Below are 21,935 nucleotides of genomic sequence, written 5' to 3' on the forward strand. Positions count from 1 at the left end.
AGATAAGATTGACAGATAGCTTAAAGGATTGCAAATTATATGAATCAGGAAAGCAAGGCGAAGGAAGCAAATTCCAAAGAACTGATGTTCGAGACTTGATTAAATGACGAGTAACACGAGGATGAATTTTAGTAGATGGCACAAGAGACGCTAGCTCTTTAGAGCAGTGCCCATAATAGTATTTGTAGAAAAGAGAAAGAGAAGCAACATTACAACGATGTGATAATGGTTAAAGGTTGGCTGCAAGAGCAGGTCCAACTATGTTTACAATGCATTTTTGAACCTTGTCTAAAAAAGAAAGCATATCATTAGAAGATCTGCCCCAGATATGGCAATAGTATTATATACAAGGACAGATTTGAGATTTTTAGAGATAGAGAATAGAATCCAAAGTAAGAAAGTGTCGAGCTTGATAAAGAGATGCAACCATAGCAGATGCTAATTTTGCAACGGATTTGATATATGGTTTCCAGGAAAGAACAGAAGTAGGAGTTAATTCTAGAGGATAAAGAGTAGATGACTCATCAAGTAAATTACTGTTCATAAATAAAGGAAGATTTTAATTATTGCAATAACGATTGGCTGAAAAAAATTGAGTTTTATCAGAATTAAAGTTCACCAGCCACTGTGAGCCCCATGCTGTAGCAGAAGTGAGATCCTTTTCAAACTCAAATGCCCAAGCAATCAGAGAGATTGCTTGTGAGCTTGTGATCAAGTGAGATCCTTTTCAAACTAAAATGCCCAAGCAATCAGAGAGATTGCTTGTGAGCTTGTGATCAAGTGAGATCCTTTTCAAACTAAAATGCCCAAGCAATCAGAGAGATTGCTTGTGAGCTTGTGATCAAGTGAGATCCTGTTCAAACTCAAATGCTCCAAGCAATCAGAGAGTGTTAGCTTCTTATCATGACAAGAACAAATGGTAGTATCATCAGCAAACAATGCCACCTTAGATGTGAGAATATCTGGAGGATTCTTAATGTAAATTAAAAAGAGTGAAGGGCCAAGGATTGAACCTTGAGGAACCCTGAAGTTACAGAATAAGAAGAAGAGTGCTGTCCATCGAGGACAACTTTTATACTACGATTGGAAAGGAAGGATTTAATAATCTTAAAGATGTTACCAGATACACCGTAAGAAGAAAGCTTATGGAGAAGACCAGCAAACTTTATCAAAAGCTTTAGAAATGTCAAGAGCGATAACCTTAACCTCTCCACCTTTATCTAATGCACGATAAAACCTATTGGTTATTAATGTTAGCAAATCAGAAAATTGATGATCAGAAAGTAAGATTCAAGATGAGAGATTAAGTGTTTGTTAATTAAAGATTCAAAAACCTTGCTTATGATAGGAAGAAAACTAATGGGACGGTAGTTATATGAATCAGATCGCTCTACAGAATTTTTGAAGATAGGAATAACAGGTGCCGCTTTCCAGCAGGCTGAAAAACAAGACTCTGATAAGCACTTGTTGAATAGTTTTTAAAGTACAGACGACAGCTCCGGAGAACACTTCTGCCAGACAATAACAGGTATATTGTTTGGGCTACAAGCTGTAGAAGAGACTAAGCAGGAAATAGATACAGAAGCTGGAGTGATACGAATGTCATTCAATGGATCAATCTGCTTGACGGATATTTCAGGTAGAACACAACTAGTGGAATCAAGAGATGATATTGATGAAAAGCAAACCATTCAGCTTTGTCTTTAGGTGAGGTGACAAGATCTAAACCATACAAGGGAGGTGGAATTAAAGATTTGCCCTTATTATTGATGCTTTTAAAGATTCTCCAGATGTCACGAGATGTTTGTGATGAAATACAAGATTTCATGACCTGAGAATAGCAAGCTTTGGTGTTAGACAAAACCTTTTTACAATGGTTTCTAGCAATAGTAGACAGACAAACAAATGTGTTTTCTGGAGAGTTGTTTTGCTGATAGATATGGAAGGGATAGTTTCGATTGAAAATTGCAGCAGCACAATGTGAGGAAAGCTATGGAGAAGAGTGAGGCATGATCTGGAACCGTCAAGAGGGAGTAAAAGATTTCATGCCCGCCTGAATCCATGAAGTTATGTAAGAAGCACATTTGTCAACAGGAAGACGAGGGATTTCTACCCAAGGGCCATCACGAAGAAAATCACAGAATGAGTCCTAGTCAGCTTTAAAGTTGTTGTAAGAAGTATGATGATAGGGGGATAGGATGATGAAAAAGAATGAGATATAATAGTTTTAGAGAGATCAAACTGTTATCAGAAGCACCTAAGGGTGAATGTGGAGAAACTGAGCACTGACTAGGATCAGAAACAAGACATAAGCTGAGTAGAGAAGGTAAGTGATTCGGGTTGTCTGGAAAGCGAGTTGGAAAGTTGACTATTTGAGTTAGGGATTGAGAAAAGCTAAAGTTGTGGGCTTTAATGCCTGCAGAAACACTGACACTAGAGCAAAATTGTTCAGTGTGATAAGCATTAAAGTCACCAACAACAACAATATTGGCTGATGAATAAAGAGAGAGGGCTTGGTCAATATGATCAGAAATAACATCAAAAAGAGTGCAGCCTTGAGATGAAGGTGAGTGATATAGAACAAAGAGAAAGTCATTAGAGTGAAGTAGTGCTAAATAATTGCTCATAAAGAATAGTCTGTGGATTTAAACCTTTTTTTCTGACAAAATGGTTGAATTCTTTTTGGGAAACCTGACTACCAGCTGGCCTTAGAACCATAAAACTGAGTTTTAGAGCTGTACCCTCATTAGGAGATAATAGAATGAGTTGTCTAGTCATAAAAACAGTGACACAAGCAAAACCTATGCATTGAGTCAAGAAGATCAAGTATTCAACATCCTAAACTGGAAACAATGTATTTAAAATACATCTGCGCCAGCCTAATAGATGAAGAAGGGGTACAAGGCTGGTCAACAGATAAAATCTGTTTACACCTTAAATCTTTAGCCTAGGAGAATTTCTACAAGACATTAGCCGGATGCATTTAACCTCTGCCCAAGAAGAGTATTTTTATTGAGACACCATCTCTAGACTTTACTCAACCAAGAGCCCCAAGGCAGGGGGTGTTTTAAGTCGGAGTTGGCATCTCCAAGCCTTTGCCTAAAAAAGCCATCCTACAAGGCAGTAGGACATGAAGCAGATTGTACTGGGTTACATGTTACCAGTAGTAGGATAACCTGACCTGACTGTTGTCAAGCATACTTAGTTCTAGGAGCATTAGTGCAATAATTGTCCAGCTCTGCACTTTTTATAAGACATCTGCTGTTAACAAAACAACTTAAATGAATTAATTATACAAATAATGTTTAAGTATAATAAGATCTGGTATACTGTTGTTGTAGTATACTTAGTACTAGGAGTACTAGTATTTTAATTGTCAAGCTCTGCAATTTTAAAAAGACCTGTTGTTAAATGGTACTGGGACATTGATATTCTTTTTTATTTCATTGATATTGTAGAAAATAATGTCTGTTTTTTTTGGTAACTTCCAGTGATTTTTTGATGGCTTCTTCGTAGAAACTATGGCACCGAAAGGTTCTTCCATTCTAACACCGCAATGCGAGTTTTTATCATTTTCTACTAATAATTAAGTTGGCTTGTTTATTTTCACTATCTGAGCTGTCATCATTTTGTTCTATAGTTAGATTTTGAGCAATTCTTTTATTTCTACCTCTTCAAGTAGCACCGGTAGTTCCTTTAGTTGTTCTTGGCGCATCTGTTTTAATGACACCCTCTGACCCAAAATTTTTCCCTGCTGGAACATTCAACTTTCTTCTCACACGCTTTGTAGTTAGAATATCAGCACTTCATGATCTTCTCAAAAAGTCAAGAAATAATTGATTGACCTTCTTATTCGATCTCCTTGACCTCTTTATTTCAGTTAATAATAGGGCCATTATCTACTATATGTTTGGGTAATCAAAGTTGCTTAAAGATATTTCTTGACATTTTGAGTTTTATTTTAGTTGAATTGAAATATTTTGCAATAATGTGCTAAGTTGGTGCAATAAAATGTTTTTTAACAAATTTTGTTATTAAATTTAATTTAATATTAGACTTTCTAAAATCCCTTTAATTTAAAAAGATTTTATTCTAAATTTTAATTATTGAAGTCAGCAACAAAGAAATTTATTTAAGAATTAAAAAGTATTGATTTACTTATACAAAAACTTTTTAGTTTTTGTTTTTAATGACAAGTTGAAAAGATTTCTTTAAATTTAATTTTACCAAATTAGCTAAACTATGTATTGTATGATCAATATGGTGCCGCAATTGTTGTCAGTTTTTAAGAAGAGGTTTATTCATTTTTTCAGCTTAAGTTCTTCATTTTTATCAGCTTAAGTTTAAGGACTTTAGACTAATTTAAAAGTTAAATTTATCTACCAATTATTTTGACTTTTTATAAGACAGTGTTTTAATAAACTTTTTTTTAGGTGCTTGCCTATCTTTTAGTTAAATTGTTTTAGGTCAAAGTGATTTGGTTATATTTATTTTATTTTTTACTCTTATTTTTATATTTATTTTATTTTTTACACATATAGGCCAAGGTTCATTTATTGTGGCTGGAAAAGTTGAAAGTGGCTCTGTACAGAATGGGGATAAAATAATGTTGATGCCAGCTGCTGATGCTGGGGTGATTAAAGGTAAAATTATTTGTTTTACTCATAGCTTTTTATAAATGATAAAACAAGATGGCAATTTTTTTTTCAATTTCTTGACTTTACTCATAGATTTTTACGCGTTCTTTATAGTGGCTATGCAACTTTTTCTGTTATCTCCTAATGAGTGTACAGTTCTAAAACTTAGTTCAATGGTTCTTAGGTTTAGGATTCAAAACTTCACAAATCACATGCTAAGCTTGGGCAAATACTTATGTATCAGTTTACCTATTTGTCGAGAAATCAGGTTTGAATCCTTTGACCATTCTTTTATATGCTTCTGATAAGGCAAAACGATTTGCAAAAAAACTTTTTCTCAAATTCAACTCTTGAATCTAATGGCCATGCTTTTCTTGTCATTCCAGTTAAACAGGTTAATTCATTGTTAGGCATCCAAATCACTTTCGTTTCTAAAATTATTTTGGTATTATACTCATCTACTACTGGTCTAGATAACATTCCTGTCATAGTCTTACAAAAGTGTGCTCCAGAACTCACTTCAATTCTCTCTAAACTATTTGATAAGTGCTTGACAGAATCTTGTGTTCCTGTATTATTAGCAAGTTCTTTGAGTTTTTAATCAACAGGTTTCTAACATCACATCTTAATGTTAGAAACATCACATCTAACACATCTTGAGTCTAATAACTTACTCTCTGAAAATTAATATGGTTTTTTATCTTTTTGTTCGATGGCTGACTCGCTAACTACTGTAACTGAAAGATTTTATTGTGCATTAAATCAAGGCTCTTGCCTTGTCAAATTTTATCACATTTTTAAAAGTGAATTCGCTTCCAACAAGGCTGCAAGTAACCGCTAAGTTGGGATTTAACAGTAAGCAATAAAGAAAGTTAACGAGTGAGAAAGTTAAAGAGTGAGAAAGTTAAAGAGTGAGAAAGTAAAGAAACAGTTACAGTAAAAATAGTTGATTTTTTTGCTTTTTATTTGAATGATTGATAATAAGTTGCTTGAGCAACAACCATGGTAGTATTTGTCAAAAAAAGAATGAGATGCAACCAATCACATTTGGATTGTGATTTTAGATTTTGTTTAGATAGAGGGCCTCATGAGAATAACAAACTCAAATATGACAACAGTATTCAATACAAAGTTTGTCATTCTATTTTTGCAAGAAGAATGAGATTTATAGGGGTGTAAAAAATGTTGTAGCAGATTTCCAACACTAATGTGTAGTTTTTACTTGACTTATGTAAACTTTACTAATGTAAGGTTACTTTAATGTAAAACTATAATGTAAACTTTACAAATGTAAAGTTATTTATAGGTAACTTTAAAGGTAAGATTATCTTAAAGATTTAAATAGATAACGAGCAATACAGGAACAAAGATGGAACCTTGTGGTACTCCAGAAGTTACTGAAAATGAAAGAAAATATTTTTCATTAATGGGAATTTTAATACTGTGATTATAAAGAAATTGTTCAATAATTTTTAAAAAATTTCCCAGATATACTGTATGTTGCAAGGCTATGGAAGAGACTAGCATTCCAAACTTTATCAAAAACTTTTGATACGTTAAAAGCAACAAACCCTGTTTCACAGCTTCCACCTAAGGCATGATAGCTCAGCTATCGTGATCTATTGTCAGCAAGTATTGTGAGCAGTAGAGTAGGAGGATAAAAGTCTGATTATTAGAGAGTATGTTGTTAGACTTATCAAGCTACCAATAATAACAATGTTAACTGAGGAATAATAAGAATGGGTTAATGAGAGATAATTGATAATGGGCTGGTCAATCTGAAACACCATCAAAAAGAGTTCAGTAAATACGAAGAAAAAGAACAAAACAAAAATAATAAGATTGAGTGTTGTGGTGCTAAATGGTGTAAAAAAGTTAAAGTTAGACGGGGTTCAAACTTGATTTTGACAACAGTATTTTTATTTGACAATAAATAGTGAATTGAGAGGTAAGTATATGCCCAATAAAAACACATGGCTAATGTAGTCTTTGCAAATCAAACGGTTTCACAAAAAGCAAGTAGGTATGGTAACCAAGTAGGTATGGTAACCAAGTAGGTATGGTAACCAAGTAGGTATGGTAACCAAGTAGGTATGGTGAATTTTCCATGAGTCAACAGATGAATCAACAGATGAAAAGTTATTTCTACAAATATTTGTAAAGGATAAACTGAAATAGTTTTATGGATTTTTTTTGGTTAAATATTTTTAACTACTTTAATCATGTCAATCAAATTAATAGAGAACCTGGTTCCTATGACAACCTAAGATGATGACAACCTACGCAATAAGCTATGCTGCTGCCCTTCATGCACAACATAACACTGTTTGATTTATCTCTATATTTTTACATTTTTTAATGGAATCAGCCTCTCTGCGAGCTACCATCATGTTTAGGAAACCTTACTATCAGTCAGTACCATTAAACATAGTTTTAAACCTTTACAAAATAAGAGAATATTTATATACATACATACATGATTTTTATTTGTTGTCTTTTATGAGCTACATTTGTGAAAATTACATTGGTAAGGGTAATTTCATTTTAGTCAGAGAAAAGTCATAAAAAATGAAATCAAAAATTGTCTGGCCACCTTAGTCTACTTAATTCTCTGATTTTAGTTTTTATCTTCTTATTAAAAGATTTTGACAACAATCAACTATTAAACTTTAAAAACACTCAAATATTGTCAAAGATATTAAGTAAAAACAGAGGCGTTGGACAGTTTTCTATCAAGCATTGCTCATACATTTTTGATCAGAAATAGATTCTATCTATTGAATTATCTTATTGTTTTTTTCTTTACCAAGTTAATAATTTTTGTTTTTTTTGGCAAAGAATTTATTGGTAAATCCAGTCAGTATCAAAATTTAAAATAATAATATTAAAATAAATTTTGAAATTTGGTTGTTTCTAAAGTCTTACTGTACACATTATGATTTATTCTTCTATCAAATAAGTAATATCCACCTGGGATATCCTAAGTATTGCAACCCCGTATTGCTTCAGAGCTTACATTCTCTCATTCTGAAAAATTAAATTTGTGTAACTTTTCATAAGTTTATTGAGTACAAAACAAAATTGAAAATAAAAACAACAGAGATGCAAAACTCTGGATAAAGTGTACTATGCAGGTAAATAAATTCTATTTTATGCAGGTAAATAAATTTCTAGAATTTATCACTGCTTTTTGTCTTTATTTATAAAAGGACATTTTTGTTATTCAATATTGCATTCATCATTGTGTAACAAACTTACCTTAAGAAATAAAGTTATTTAATTTTAACACAAGACGTGTTTCATTATGTGGATAAAGATAACACAAGATGTTGCTTCATTATGTGGATAAAGAATACACAAGGACCTTGTTCAATATTTATAACAATTGCTAAGTTTAAATTTGCTTTATTTTAACAAAGATGTTGCTAAAAGATAAAATCCTAGATGACATGTAAATGACATTTTCGTCAAGTTCAAAGTTAAGTTAGTCCAGTATCTAAAATAGTTAGCACATAATTTTTGTTGCTCCTTAAATGCTATGCAAACTAGCTTTGCAAGTTAATGATGAGCTTACTGTTTGTATTGATCTATATAACTAAATATATACACTACTGCATCTTATCAGCAGTTGTTGCTTGCCAATGTCGTATCAAAACTGTCATTTATTTAAGTGACTTTAAAGAATGTTCATATGTGAAGAGACGTTCTATTCTTTAGATCTCTATAAAAAAGAGAATTTGCTACCCAGGAAAGATGTTGTTGTTTATTTTGCGGCTGTTTTCAATAAATGAACTCTTTATTAAAAATAAAATCACTTTTAATGATGTAAAACAGTTTAGAAATAAATGTGTTTTTTTCTCTCTCACAAAAACCATAAAAAGTTTGCTTAAACTCATCCTACTAGACTCTGCAATCATAGCAAATGCAAGTTGTTTTGAACCACTCGAGCTCAAAACATTAATGATTTAATCTAATCAAAATTTATACTTGATTTTTTATCCTGTGTTATCTTTTTAAATTGTGTTGAGTTAAAGTTTTTAAAATTTAGTCATGTTCTATACCGCACTACTAAGACATAATTAGATGTTAAAATATTAAAGTATTTATCTAGGGTTATCAACACGTGATGAACCAGTAAACTTTGTTGCTGCTGGTGATCATGTAACTGCTTCAATACATGGAGTTGATATGACTCATGTTAAGTATGTATGTAATAGATATTTAAAAAGTTATATTTTATTTTGTTTTATTTTTATATGACCAATTTAATTATTTGTATGAACTAAATATTTAAATATGTTTTGTGTAAGATTCTTCTTAAAAAAAATCTTTTCTTTATTTTTCTCACTTTAGAATCTATAAAACAGTTTTATCAATTACCTTTAAATATCTTTTATTTGTTATAATTTTTGTTTGGTTTGTTATAAAATGTTTTTATTATGTAGTTTTTTTTGTGAATAAAAATTCAAATTTTATTAGAATTATGAATATTTTCAATGTTTAGTAGAGTAGATCATTTTCAATGTTTAATAAAGTAGATCACTTTCAATGCTTAATAGAATAGATCACTTTCAATGTTTAATAGAGTAGATCACTTTCAATGTTTAATAGAGTAGATCATTTCAATGTTTAATAGAGGAGATCACTTTCAATGTTTAATAGAGTAGATCACTTTCAATGTTTAATAGAGTAGATCTGTTTCAATGTTTAATAGAGTAGATCACTTTCAATGTTTAATAGAGGAGATCACTTTCAATGTTTAATAGAGGAGATCACTTTCAATGTTTAATAGAGGAGATCACTTTCAATGTTTAATAGAGGAGATCACTTTCAATGTTTAATAGAGGAGATCACTTTCAATGTTTAATAGAGGAGATCACTTTCAATCTTTAATAGAGTAGATCACTTTCAATGTTTAATAGAGGAGATCACTTTCAATGTTTAATAGAGGAGATCACTTTCAATGTTTAATAGAGGAGATCACTTTCACTTTCAAAAAGCTTTTAAGTTTAAGTTTTTGTAATTTTAATTTAATAATGTAAATAATTTTTTATATTTCACCTTTTGATTTTTGAATATCACTTTTCAAATTTCAAATTTTGCAATAACAAAAAAGTATGTTTTATAAGTGCTGTTGCAAAACTTTTTTACTAATACTTTTTGACTCATAACAACAAGTTGTTCTTTTTTTTTTTTTCACTTGTTGACAACTATAAGTTGACTTTATTCATCTCCAGAATCAATCTTTTTTAAGTTTTATTTTTATTTTTACTTTAGTGGAATCCTTAAACAATGTATGCAGGTTTGGAGGGAGGGGTTACCCAAAAGGTTTGGAGGGAGGGGTTACCCAAAAGGTTTGGAGGGAGGGGTTACCCAAAAGCATACTTGGAGAGGGGTACCTAAAAGAGTAATAAGAGAGAAGTGTTCAAAAATATTTGTATATATCTTGGTCATGGTTTTTACCTAAAATTTTATCTATTATATATTTTTATATTATTTATTTTTATATTATTTTAATCTTGATAGAAACTAATTCTTTTCAATAATGTAACAGCTGAAAAAGCCATATGTTATAAGGGTAGGCAAAAAGAGTAAGCCATTGCTGATTTTTATACTCTGTAGTAGGAAAAAAAATAATTCAAAAAGATTAAATAAATAATTATATAATTATAAAATGAGTTGCATAAAGGTTTAATTGAGTTAAGGTTTAGAACACAAAAAATTAAAAAGAAATACAAATTTAATATTGAAAGTGTCCTCCTTTGGGTTGATAGCAAAGAAAAACTCTTCTCTGCATTGATTCGACCAATTTCATGCACAACTCATTGGCACTTTTTACCAGTACTTGTTCAGAAGTTGCTTCAAATGCTCAGTTGATTGAATTTGATGGTTTACCAATCGAGTGTCGATCCATGACTAAATATTATCTACTGGGTTGATATCTTGTGATCTAGGGCACCAAGGCAACAAATTGATTTTCTTTGAGGTAAACCAGTTTGTTATAATATGTACTGTGTGTGGTGGAGCCCTGTCTTGCTATAAGATGTATTGCTTGCTTCTGCCGTACAATTATCTTGTCAATCGAATCAAACATGTTTCAAGTGTGTTTTTGCAGGTATATTGATTGATACGACCATTATTACACAGCTCACAAAAACCAAGGGCTTTGTGGGAAAAACATCCCCATATGCCTACTTATTCTCCACCACCTTGTTGTCTAGCTTGTAAATATCGCTCGCAATATTTCTCAGCTGCAAATCTTTTAATGTATGTTTCTCCTTTGCGGTTCACAACCTGAAAGTTTGAATCATTGCTCCAAATCACTTTTGCCCAATCTTCAACTGTACAATGCAAACAAAAAATTCTTTGCACCAATTTTGTCATTTGCGTCGATCAGAACCACCCATAAGTTTACTAATTTCTACGTTGTTATGATTCTTTGATTTGACCAGTCCAATAATTTGCCAATTGATGCTCTCTGACACTGCCTTTCTATGCATTTGCAAGCGATTTGAAGTTTAAACTATTGCAGTTGTTTTTTAGATAATTTTTTGCGATTAAAATATGTTTTTGTAATTTTAAAATTATTTTTTTATTTAAGAATTATGAGTACTCTTGATATCTTTATATTTATAATTTATAGAGGTAATTAAGTATAATAGTTAATTATCGAGTGTGAAAAATATATAGTTAATTAACTTGATTAAAATTTTATGTCATCAGTATAATATACATACATCGTATAATGTCGTAAACATACATCGTATAACGTTTAATTAGTTTTACGGAAGTAGTGTAGTATGTGTGAATATTTTTTTTGTCTATTTTATCCATACAAACATAAATAGCAAAACACAGAAAAAATAAACTTGAAATCTATATCTGTTAAACTTTAATGCTAGAAAAACTGGCATGTAGTTGTGAAAAACTCTCGATTAAATTTTTGTTCATAGCTGTATACACACACATATATACATGCACACACACACACACACACACACACACATACATATATATATACATATATATATACATACATATATATACACATACATATATATATACATATATATATACATATATATATACATATATATATGTATATATATATGTATATATATATGTATATATATATGTATATATATATGTATATATATATATATATTAGGGGTATTCAAAAAAAGTGAATTTTCAAATCTAAAAAACCATACCCCCTAAATTTGGGACAAATGTATAAAAAATGAGCCTCGCAAAGTTTGAGCGCTGTCCGATCACTTTTTTCCCCCCCCCCTCAAGTTAAAAATTTAGGGGAAAATTGACCGAAAAGTGGTAATTTTCGGGCGCCTTGAGGCAGGGGTAATATTTTTTTTTTTCAAATTTTTTTTTTCCTGCTATATGTATAAAGGCCTATATTTTTGTTTAAAAATATATGGTTTTTTTCCTACTTCTCAAAAACCTATGTTTGGTGGTATTGAAAATCATGAAAATCAGAATTTTTGTAGTTAAAGTTAGATTTATATATATATATATATATATATATATATATATATATATATATATATATATATATATATATATATATATATATATTTATTTATTTATAAGCCTTGTGTGTATTAACATATACACACAAGGCCTCTCTAACTATTCCCAAGACATACCAGAGGGAGCAACCAACTTCATTTTGCCAGAAAGAATGAACAGTTGTTGGTTGTGACCTCAGCAATGTTGTTTATCTATATTGAAAAAAACACTATTTAGCTATATTGAAAAATCAAAATGAGCAAGACTAAATAAAATTATGAATTTGTATTCAAGTTTTATAACAGAAAAAAAATTTACAAATCTAATAATAATCAAGTTTAACTCTTTATCTTTTTTCGCATCACACCAAGTCCATCATTAAACTTAATCTTTGAAATTGTACCGGATTTTTGTTCTTGTGATCTGAATACAGATCGAACTTTGTCCACAGTTAGCAATCTGTTGTGCTTTTCAGTTTCATCAGAATATCTATGAATATACTGCCCCATCATACCTATTGACCGTTCTGAATGGTCATTTACAAAAATCAATGTTTCCGCATATTTTTGAAAACTTTTGAAGCATGACTGAGTATGCCAATAGTTTGGTGGAAGTGAGAGCCATTCTTGAACTCGTTGCTTATCAAACCCAATCATGTCAAAAATCAGGTAAGAAAAAACATCAACCAAGGCAGACAAGGATGGTGGTTTTTTCCCAATTTTTGTATTCATTTTATAAATTTCCTTGATATCTTGATTTACTTTATTCTCAGGCTTATAATAGTCAGAGCTAGGCATATCAAATGACAGAATTGCTGATGCAATTTTTGCCTTCTCCTCTGATGCTAACTCATCATCTAGCAAAGCTAAAGGTATCATTGTTGAATCCAAATACCAACAGTGTTTATACTGAGACTCTAATACAGCATCGACAGCTATTGGGTTTGTACATACCTTCTTGTACAGATGCATTTGATGTATGGCTGTAATGTCAAGAAAAGGAGCTTTGATGACATCCTCAGATTGTAGATACCATTTTGCATAAAAGCAAACAATAAATTCTGTAATAAGCTTAATTTCAGTTTTCAGTTTATCATTTTCCTGAACACACGTAAGTTGATTGAATAAAAGCCGAAGCTTTAGATAATAAATTGCTTTTCCTAAAAATCTTGCATGATGAATAGCACCAGTTTTTCTTACTTTATATGTTATAGGGGATAAGTACGTGACAACTAATTCTGCAAGCTCGCTTCTATCATCTCTTATAATACCTGGTTTACTAACGTATGCTTTGCAAAATGTTAATGACTTCATAGCTGCCTTTTCTAAAAAACTGCTTTTAACCTTATTCCAATCAAACCGTAACAGTAGAACTGAATGATAGTTAAAATTAGGTTCTTCAAAAATATTTTTAAGCTTTTTGAAAAGAGGATTATCAGGTCCACTAGTTTCTTCATTGGTCACTAATTTCCAAAAGTGAAGCATTCTTAATTCAGTCACATGATGCCTACATGCTATTTGGAGGAGATACTTATCCAGTTCTTGAGATATTCTGGAAACTGATCCTTTATTTGTCCCAGTGTTGGATGATGTTGTATCAAAGCATATTCCTCTAGTTTTTGACATAAGTTGATACTCCTTAATTAAGTTCATTACACCTAAGAACTGATCTTCACCAGTGGATGACGCTAGTGGAGGTACTCCAAGTAGGTAAGTCTGTCCATTAATGTTAACTAAAACAGCCATTCTATCCCTCTTTAACATTTTTCCTTTGTTTAGCTCAAACAAGGTCTTCCCATCAAAATGAATTATACATGGATATGGAGATGCGTCTATGGCTGCTTTAACATCTTCTTTTGAAATTTTTGCCATGTTTTCATTTTCTTTTTTCATTTTTCTATATGCGGTAGATTGACTGCTTTTAACTTCTTTAAGATCAACACCTGATTGATATAGAATTGCATTTGTTACCTTCTGTAAAACATTTGGTGATATATCACAGGCTGTAGCAGTAAGCGAAACATTACCAGCAAAAACATCTTTTGGAATTTTTGCAATTACTGTGTCTGGGTTTTCAGAGACTTCTATATGATACCAATCACCTGGCTCGAAATCAGATTCAATTGAAGAATCATTGCTTAGAATTGTGTCTATAAGTTCAACGTTGGGTACATCATCTCTCAAAATCTTAGGCTGTAAACGATTTTTCTTCCTGATGTTTTCTTTTGCCTAATTAACAGAAGAAATGTAGTTTTAGTTTTTAATTTTAAAATTAGTGGAAAAAAGAATTAACAGAGCTTGAGAAAGAGCTAAAGTAATTAATTAAAAGTATTGAATACCTTTTTTCTATATTTAATATCCTCTGAACCAATAACAAACTTTCTTTCATTTTCCTGATCTTCAAGAAATTTTAGATCTTCAATCTTGTCTTTTAGTGATCTTTTTTTATCTTTACTGATTGTGTCTTTGAGATTATAATTACCAGCCCAAAAAAGTTTTTTTATTTCAATCTCAAACTCGTTTTGTTTAGCCAAATCACCACTATTTCCCCTTTTTGCATTTTTTTTTCAAGTTGGAATAGGACTTATGCAATTTAAAAAGTTTTTAACTAAACTTAAATCAGTTAACACATCAAATCCAGCTTTAATCCAGGGTCTCTTGATTTTAGACAAAATACATTCACAACAACTCTCCGAACATCTAGAAAAATTTTTTTTAGGGGGACAAGCAATAATACTTGATATTGATACAGATCGACATTGTTGGTTATATATTAAATGTTGAAGTATATCCAAGCCTGTTGGAAGTTGTATATCTAATTAGAAAAATTTATATTTTATAAATAAAATAAATTTTTTAGCAACTAATGACTCATTATAATTCCAATATTAACAAAAATGTTTATACCTGATATAGCTGGTTTTGCCTCTTTTATAATAAAAAGTTCCTTTTTCATTGACCTAAGTTGTGCTTCACTCATTTTTAATGTTTATTGTATGTACTAATCTGTATTTATTAGAAAAATTCAAAGTTTTAAACTATCAGAATTTACACGAAAATATATGTATATAACATTAGGCATAACAGAAAATATATTTTAAAAAATACCAATTTTCATGATTTTCAATATCACCAAACATAGACTTTTGAGAAGTAAGGAAAAAACCATATATTTTTAAACAAAAATATAGGCCTATATATATATAGCAGAAAAAAAAAATTAGAAAAAAAAAAAAAATTGCCCCTCCCTCAAGACGCCCGAAAACGACCACTTTTCCGTCAATTTTCCCCTAAATTATTAGCTTGAGGGGGGGTCAAAAGTGAACGGACAGCGCTCAAACTTTGTGAGGCTCATTTTTTATATATTTGCCCCAAATTTAGGGGGTATGGTTTTTTAGATTTGAAAATTCACTTTTTTTGAATACCCCTAATATATATATATATATATATATATATATATATATATATATATATGTATGTATGTATGTATGTATGTATATATGCGATGCATATCAACAAAATATACAATAAATAGAATTAAACTTTGAATAATATCTTTAGGAGTTGTTTTATTTGTGGTTTTAAGTTATTGTTTTTATTTAGTGTAGGAAGTATTATTTGTGATTTTGAAAACCCCATTAAAGTTTCAACTCGGATTGTTGCTAGAATTGTTGTCTTCAATATTTCTATCCCAATTACAAAAGGGTTCATGGTAAGTTATTTTTAAGTATAAAAAACATAATAAGTTTTTTTTTAATATAAATATAAAGTAAACTATATGTAAATGTAAGATCCCTATGAAAGATAACAAAATATTTTTTACTAATAAACTTCAAGGATCATGATATTATTTTAATTTGTTTTAAAAATTTGCGTCCTTAAAAAGTCATTTAATATTAACCATATTAAATTGTTGTAAATAACCATTTAAAACAGTTTTATTTCAACGGGTTGGTATTTGACGTTTTTTGTGTTTTTTATTGTTTCATTAAAAATATTTGTTTCTTATATAAAGTATATTATAAAGAAGTATATAGAGTAAAAGCGGGTCAAACCGATCATATTATTTTTTCGATCAGTGATCGAGAAATTTAAATAAAACTGGAACTGATAGGAATATTTAAAAAATAAAAACACCAGAAGAAAGAGAACCATCTCCTCTATTTAAATGTGTCAAAATAAAATCCAAGTCATTTTTCAGTCATTTTATTTTTATAAAAGTTTAAAAGAGAGTCGTAAAAATTTGCTTTTTTCTTTTATTTGCTATTGTAATAATTCGGGAACCATAATTCGTTTAAAAGTAATTTTATCTCTATCTTGTAGAAAATTTAATTTTAATACCGATTACATAATTTTTTTCGTTTTATAGTTAAAAATTCGACAAAAAAGTAAGAAAAGTTAATATTAAATTTTTTCTGGTAAAACCGGTCATTCACATATTTACTTTAAATTCCTTTATTAAGTAGTATGTGAATTTTTAAATTAGGTATCTAGGTGAATTAAATTATTGGATTTTCTCATGTGTTAGTTCCGGGTTCTTCCTATATAAAGTTATTTTACAAAAATGACTCAATGATATTTATTAATTATTCACTTTCAAGATGACAATAAGTAAAAAGTCATACAATGAAGAAGATGTAGAAGCTGTGTTAAATGATATAAAAGAAAAAAATACTTCAATCAGAAAAGCTGCATTCAAATATTCCATTCTCAACTCTAATAGGTCGCAAGAACAACAACAATGCTAGCTTCAAGGGATCAGGATCAACAACCGTACTCTCACAGCAAACAGAGTCAATTATGGTGCATGCGTTTAAGTTCCTATGTGATTGGAGTTATGGTTTAACACGAAATGATGTCATTGACTTCGTATGCGGTTACTTTCTTCGTACAAATCAATCAGGCCTATTTAAAAACGGCAGGCCTGGCAAAGACTGGTTTTATGCATTTATAAACCGATGGTCTAAAGAAATTTCCACAAGAAAAAGTCACACTTTAGCATCTGCCAGAGCCGCTTCTTGTACGCAAAAAATAATTGATAATTATTTTGAAGTTGTCACTAAACAATATCAATTGTCTGGGATAACTTCTGGTTGTCACATTTGCAATTGCAATGAAACGGGTTTCTGTGGTGATCAAGGCAAAACAACTGTAGTATGTCGAAAAGGTGCAAAGCGTGTTTTGAAACTCACTGGTAACAATTAAAAAATCTATTATACAATGAACAATTGCTGTAATGCTGATGGATACTTTACACCACCATTCGTGGTATACAAAGCAAAACAAAATTTTAGAGCTGAGTGGGCTTTAGGTGGTCCAACTGGCACCAAATATTCAATTTCTAAATCTGGTTGGATGGAGCATGACACATTTATTGAGTGGTTGAAGGAAGTGTATATACCAGAATGTCAAGCTATTAGTGGTACTCATATTTTACATCTTGATGGACATACGTCTCACGTCAGTTTAGCAGCTGTATTGCTATGTCGGGAAAACAATATAATTTTGATTTGTCTACCAGCCCACTTATCTCACATTCTTCAGCCACTGGACAGAGGTGTCTATTGCCATGTTAAGCAAGTGTGGAAGGCAGTTCTTACCAAATATTACAAAGACACAAAATGCAAAAACTTAGAAAATTTTCCTACGTTGCTCCAATATGTGTATGAGAGGGGTAAGTGTTTTACACGTTTGCACGCTATGTTTTTTGTTGGTTTTGAATATACTGGGTTATTTCCACTTAACAAAAACAAAATCAATCAACAGGCATTAGCTATCTCCGAAACGTTTAATCAACCGACGTCTTCAACGCCATTGCGAATAATAAAGTCTTTAGCATTATCTTCTGAACCAGCAACAGCAGCTTTGAGGTTTGACAAGTACAGAGCACTACATGAGAGAATGAAAATCGAAATGGAAAATGAGCTAAAGAGTTTTTTCCAAGAAAAAAATCAGTCTCATGTAAAAAAATCGAGGCAATCTAATATTCCAAAAATTGCTGGCCAATGTATTACAGAGCATGGTGTTGCAAATCATCTCAAAAAAAGAAAAGAAGTTAAGCAACTCAAATTAGCTGAAAAACAAGCTAAAAAGCGTAAAACCATCTGCAAACTCATAATGCCATTGCCAAACCCTGCAGAAAAGAAGTAACTCAAAATATAGAACTGATAAAAACACCTTCAGCCAAAAGAAGAAAAGTTATGCAGAAAGTGTAAAAAAGAATTACATTCGGACATGATGTCATGCGAGAATCCAAATTGCAATACTTGGCTCTGCAACAAAAAGTTTTTGCCAAAAAATTTTGTAATGGGTTCAAATTTTTTTTTTTGTAAAAAAACCTTATATCTTTTATTATTTCTGTATGCTATATAAAAAATATATAGCATGTTTCTGTATGCTATATAAAAATATATAAAAAGATATACATTTACATATATAAAATGTTAAATTTATTAAATGTATTTTATATTGATCGGTTTTAACAGACTTTCTGCCAAAAGCGATCATTTTTTTTCTTCTTCTAGTTTTCATATTTTCAAATACAATTAAAAAAAAAAAATTAATAAATAATGTGCTTGATGGTATTTTTTATCTTATTTAAAAAAAACAGTTTAAAAATTTAAAAAAATAAAGTTACTTGATTTTTATTGTTTGGTGATCGGTTTGACCCGCTTTTACTCTATATATGCACACATGCGCGCGCGCACACACACACACTTACTCACTCACTCAGACACACACATATATATATGTATGTATGTATTTATATATGTATGTGTATGTTTTTGTTTTCAGATTGTTTATCATTCTCAAAATGCTAGTGATCCAGCGACTATAAGTAAATTGGTCAGCATACTGAATAAAAGTAGTGGGGAAGTTGTTCAGAAAAGGCCCAGGTACAAGTATTTTTATAATTAATAAAATATTTTTGTATATTTTATTAAAATGTTTCAGGCTTGCCAAGTCATAGCTTTGCAAGTCATAGATAATTTATAAATGAGTTTTTTAATGGTTTGTAGGTGTTTAACAAAACATATGAATGCTGTGGTTGAGCTGAAGTTTCAACGCCCCGTGTGCATAGAAAAGTACAGCGATAATAAAGTACTTGGTCGATTTATGTTGAGATATTCTGGAGACACTATAGCTGCTGGTGTTGTAACAGAGGTATTGTTTTAGTTTATAGTTGTTTTTGTATAGTATGAAAAATTTACATTTATAACTAAATACTTTATTTTTTTTGTTTCTAGATAAAGTGATGATGTAATTTTATCAATGATAGTCTGAAATCAATGAATCATTTGAGTTTTACTTCATGAAGCTTGGCGAAACGTGACGATATGTGATGTAGCAGTTGTGGTATATCATTGCAAGAAATAAATCGAATGATGCTTTTATTTAAAAACAAAATGTAAATAAAATTAAAGACAAAATTTGCAATAGTTTTATATTTATTATTTAGAGATCAGTGTATAGTAGTTTATATTGTTGCATCGTCCTTCTTTTTCTCATCTTCTTTTTTTAGCCTAATGTTTATAAAATGGTAAATATCAAAGTGATTTCAAGTCTTCAAGTTCTAAGCTGTAACTGTTATTAGGGGTCTTTCTTTAAGTACTCACGAAGGTATGGGTAATTTACAATTATTAATATGTTACATAACAATATTATGTTATGTAAGAAATTAACTAAACGTTTTTTACTGTCACCCTGCAAAAATTTATGCGGGTTGACTTTGTAATAAATAGTATGTACGTTTTCAAAAAGAAGGGAGGAAAGGGATTTGAAAGCATACAATTGCGTACAAGGGGGATCTAAATAAGTGGCTTTACTGCGTACGTAACTTATGGATGCCCCCTTAATAGTTTTGTAACAGCAAACAATCCTTTCAAAACACAGAATTTTATTTTATCATTTTTATTCATATTTATTCAACAACATAATTTAAGCAAAGTATTTACTTAGATGCACTTTTTTCGAAAACACATAAAATTTGAAACTTTTAATAATGAAAAGAAATCAAAAAAGACTACTAAGGAGTCGTCCATAAAGGACATCGCCATTTATCAAGGATATTTTAAGTGATCGTCAATTGATATGATTGGAAAAGAGCAGCCCGGTTCGTATGAAATAGTTGAATCATTTGGAATATAAAAGCCCTCCGTTTCGATTTCGTCCTCATCGAACCATTCAGCAAAGGCTGCGTTCTCTTCTACTGCAACTACAGCCATTAACTCTCTTTTGCGCTTGGTGGCCATGCAAACAAGCCTAACTTACAAAAGAGTAATAGCTACTCAGTTAATAACATTGGAATGAGTAAAGTTGACATGCTTTTTGAGCATAACTTGAGAGGCAAAGTACAAGTTACAGTGCTTGCAGATTTTCTGAGACAAACTTGATCGCACAGAGGGGCAAAACAAATCGTAAGGAGGAGGTTTGAATGATTTCAATGATTGAGAAACGGTGCTCTGAATATTGGAAGCGATAAGAAAAAAAAAAAAAAGGAAAACGATTCTTACTGGCATTTCTTGGAATAGGTGGAGGCAGAAATCGACCAGGAATAGCATGGAAGTAAGAGCTCCATTTCAAAGCACAACATCCGGGATCTTCACATTTCACAACTTGCGGGAAATATTGACTGGTGCGCACATGAGAGGCAAACCAGCCTTGATCCTTTGATAAGAGATGATGGACATCGAGCTCCGTCTTTTTGTCTGGATCGATATACTCGGCCACCGTTGGAAACCGGTCAATCATCAGACCTGAAAAGACCGAGGCATAGTTCTTTCCGGCAAATTCAAAGTTCTATTTCTCCAAAAGAAGATCCACTGTCCTGCTTTAAATATTAGTCGCAATGCAGATAATTAACTCCTTAAGTCTTGTATATATAATATATTTTGATAAACAGTTGATATTAAATATGAATTTGAATACCTTTAGAGTCTAGATGAGGTCCTTTATGATCATAAGGTAGGGTCAATCCCTCCAACTCTTTACTCAGTGGAGCCATCCTTCTCACGGCTCAATTGAAAACACTCCGCCCAGGCGCATTCGTCATGATGAATAAGACATCCAAATCATTTTTTAGAAAATGATGAATTGCTGTAAACAAAATAGATATTTAAATTAGAAGAAACATAACTGTATTGATAGATTGCAATAAAAAATTTGAAAAAGAAGGCTATACCAGTTTCGATGATTTTGGCGTATCGTGGATTTTCATCTGGTCCACAATCAACACTGAGACAACCACTGGCTTGGCCAACTTGGTCAATAGATCTTTTGAGATGGAATTAAACTCTGGCAGAGTCAAAAGTTGTTCAAAGTCCAATCCGTGAGCTTACGCTGTTGATGATGAATGCTTTCCAGATCGAACAGCAACATAAGTGGGACCGGAATAAGAAACTGCGTCAGATTTTCCAAGCCCAACTGGTTTGATTGCAATACCTGCGTAGACGGAAGGGATGAGTTTGTGCTTTGCACCCAATCAAGACTAGGAAGAGAAACTCGATATTCCCTATGCATCAATATAGGAGCTTGTTTGTTGGCAGCGGTGATTCCAATAGGGATCCGAGCTTTATCGTCTTGACTTATAAAGCACACATCCTTGGGGCCCAAAAAAGAGCAAACTTCATCCACATCCTTTATAGTTGCTATACAAAATGGACCATCCAAAGAAAAAGGACCATCCAGAGAAAAAGATGGCAGCTAAATTTACGGAGGATCTATTATTACAAGAAAGTAAAACTAAGAACAACAATATTCCAAATCAAACAGAGAC

The 21,935-nt window shown here is 31.2% G+C and overlaps 1 protein-coding gene across 2 annotated transcripts in view; it reads left to right on the forward strand.

Moving 5' to 3' along the window:
* The window catches only part of LOC100199481 (HBS1-like protein), a 130,987-nt gene that overhangs the window by 68,576 nt on the left and 40,476 nt on the right, over positions 1-21,935 (forward strand). The window contains exons 16-21 of one of the 2 annotated variants that reach the window (XM_065809185.1): positions 4,542-4,643; positions 8,749-8,839; positions 15,764-15,872; positions 18,956-19,056; positions 19,180-19,324; positions 19,408-19,435. In XM_065809185.1, the coding sequence (XP_065665257.1) occupies positions 4,542-4,643; positions 8,749-8,839; positions 15,764-15,872; positions 18,956-19,056; positions 19,180-19,324; positions 19,408-19,416 (557 nt within the window). In that variant the 3' untranslated portion in view covers positions 19,417-19,435. Of the gene's footprint in view, positions 1-4,541; positions 4,644-8,748; positions 8,840-15,763; positions 15,873-18,955; positions 19,057-19,179; positions 19,325-19,407; positions 19,667-21,935 lie in introns of those variants that run through there. The other variant, XM_065809184.1, reaches the window with a different exon arrangement.

The sequence above is a fragment of the Hydra vulgaris genome, chromosome 11 (assembly GCF_038396675.1).
Source record: "Hydra vulgaris chromosome 11, alternate assembly HydraT2T_AEP".
Classification (NCBI taxonomy): Eukaryota; Metazoa; Cnidaria; class Hydrozoa; order Anthoathecata; family Hydridae; genus Hydra; species Hydra vulgaris.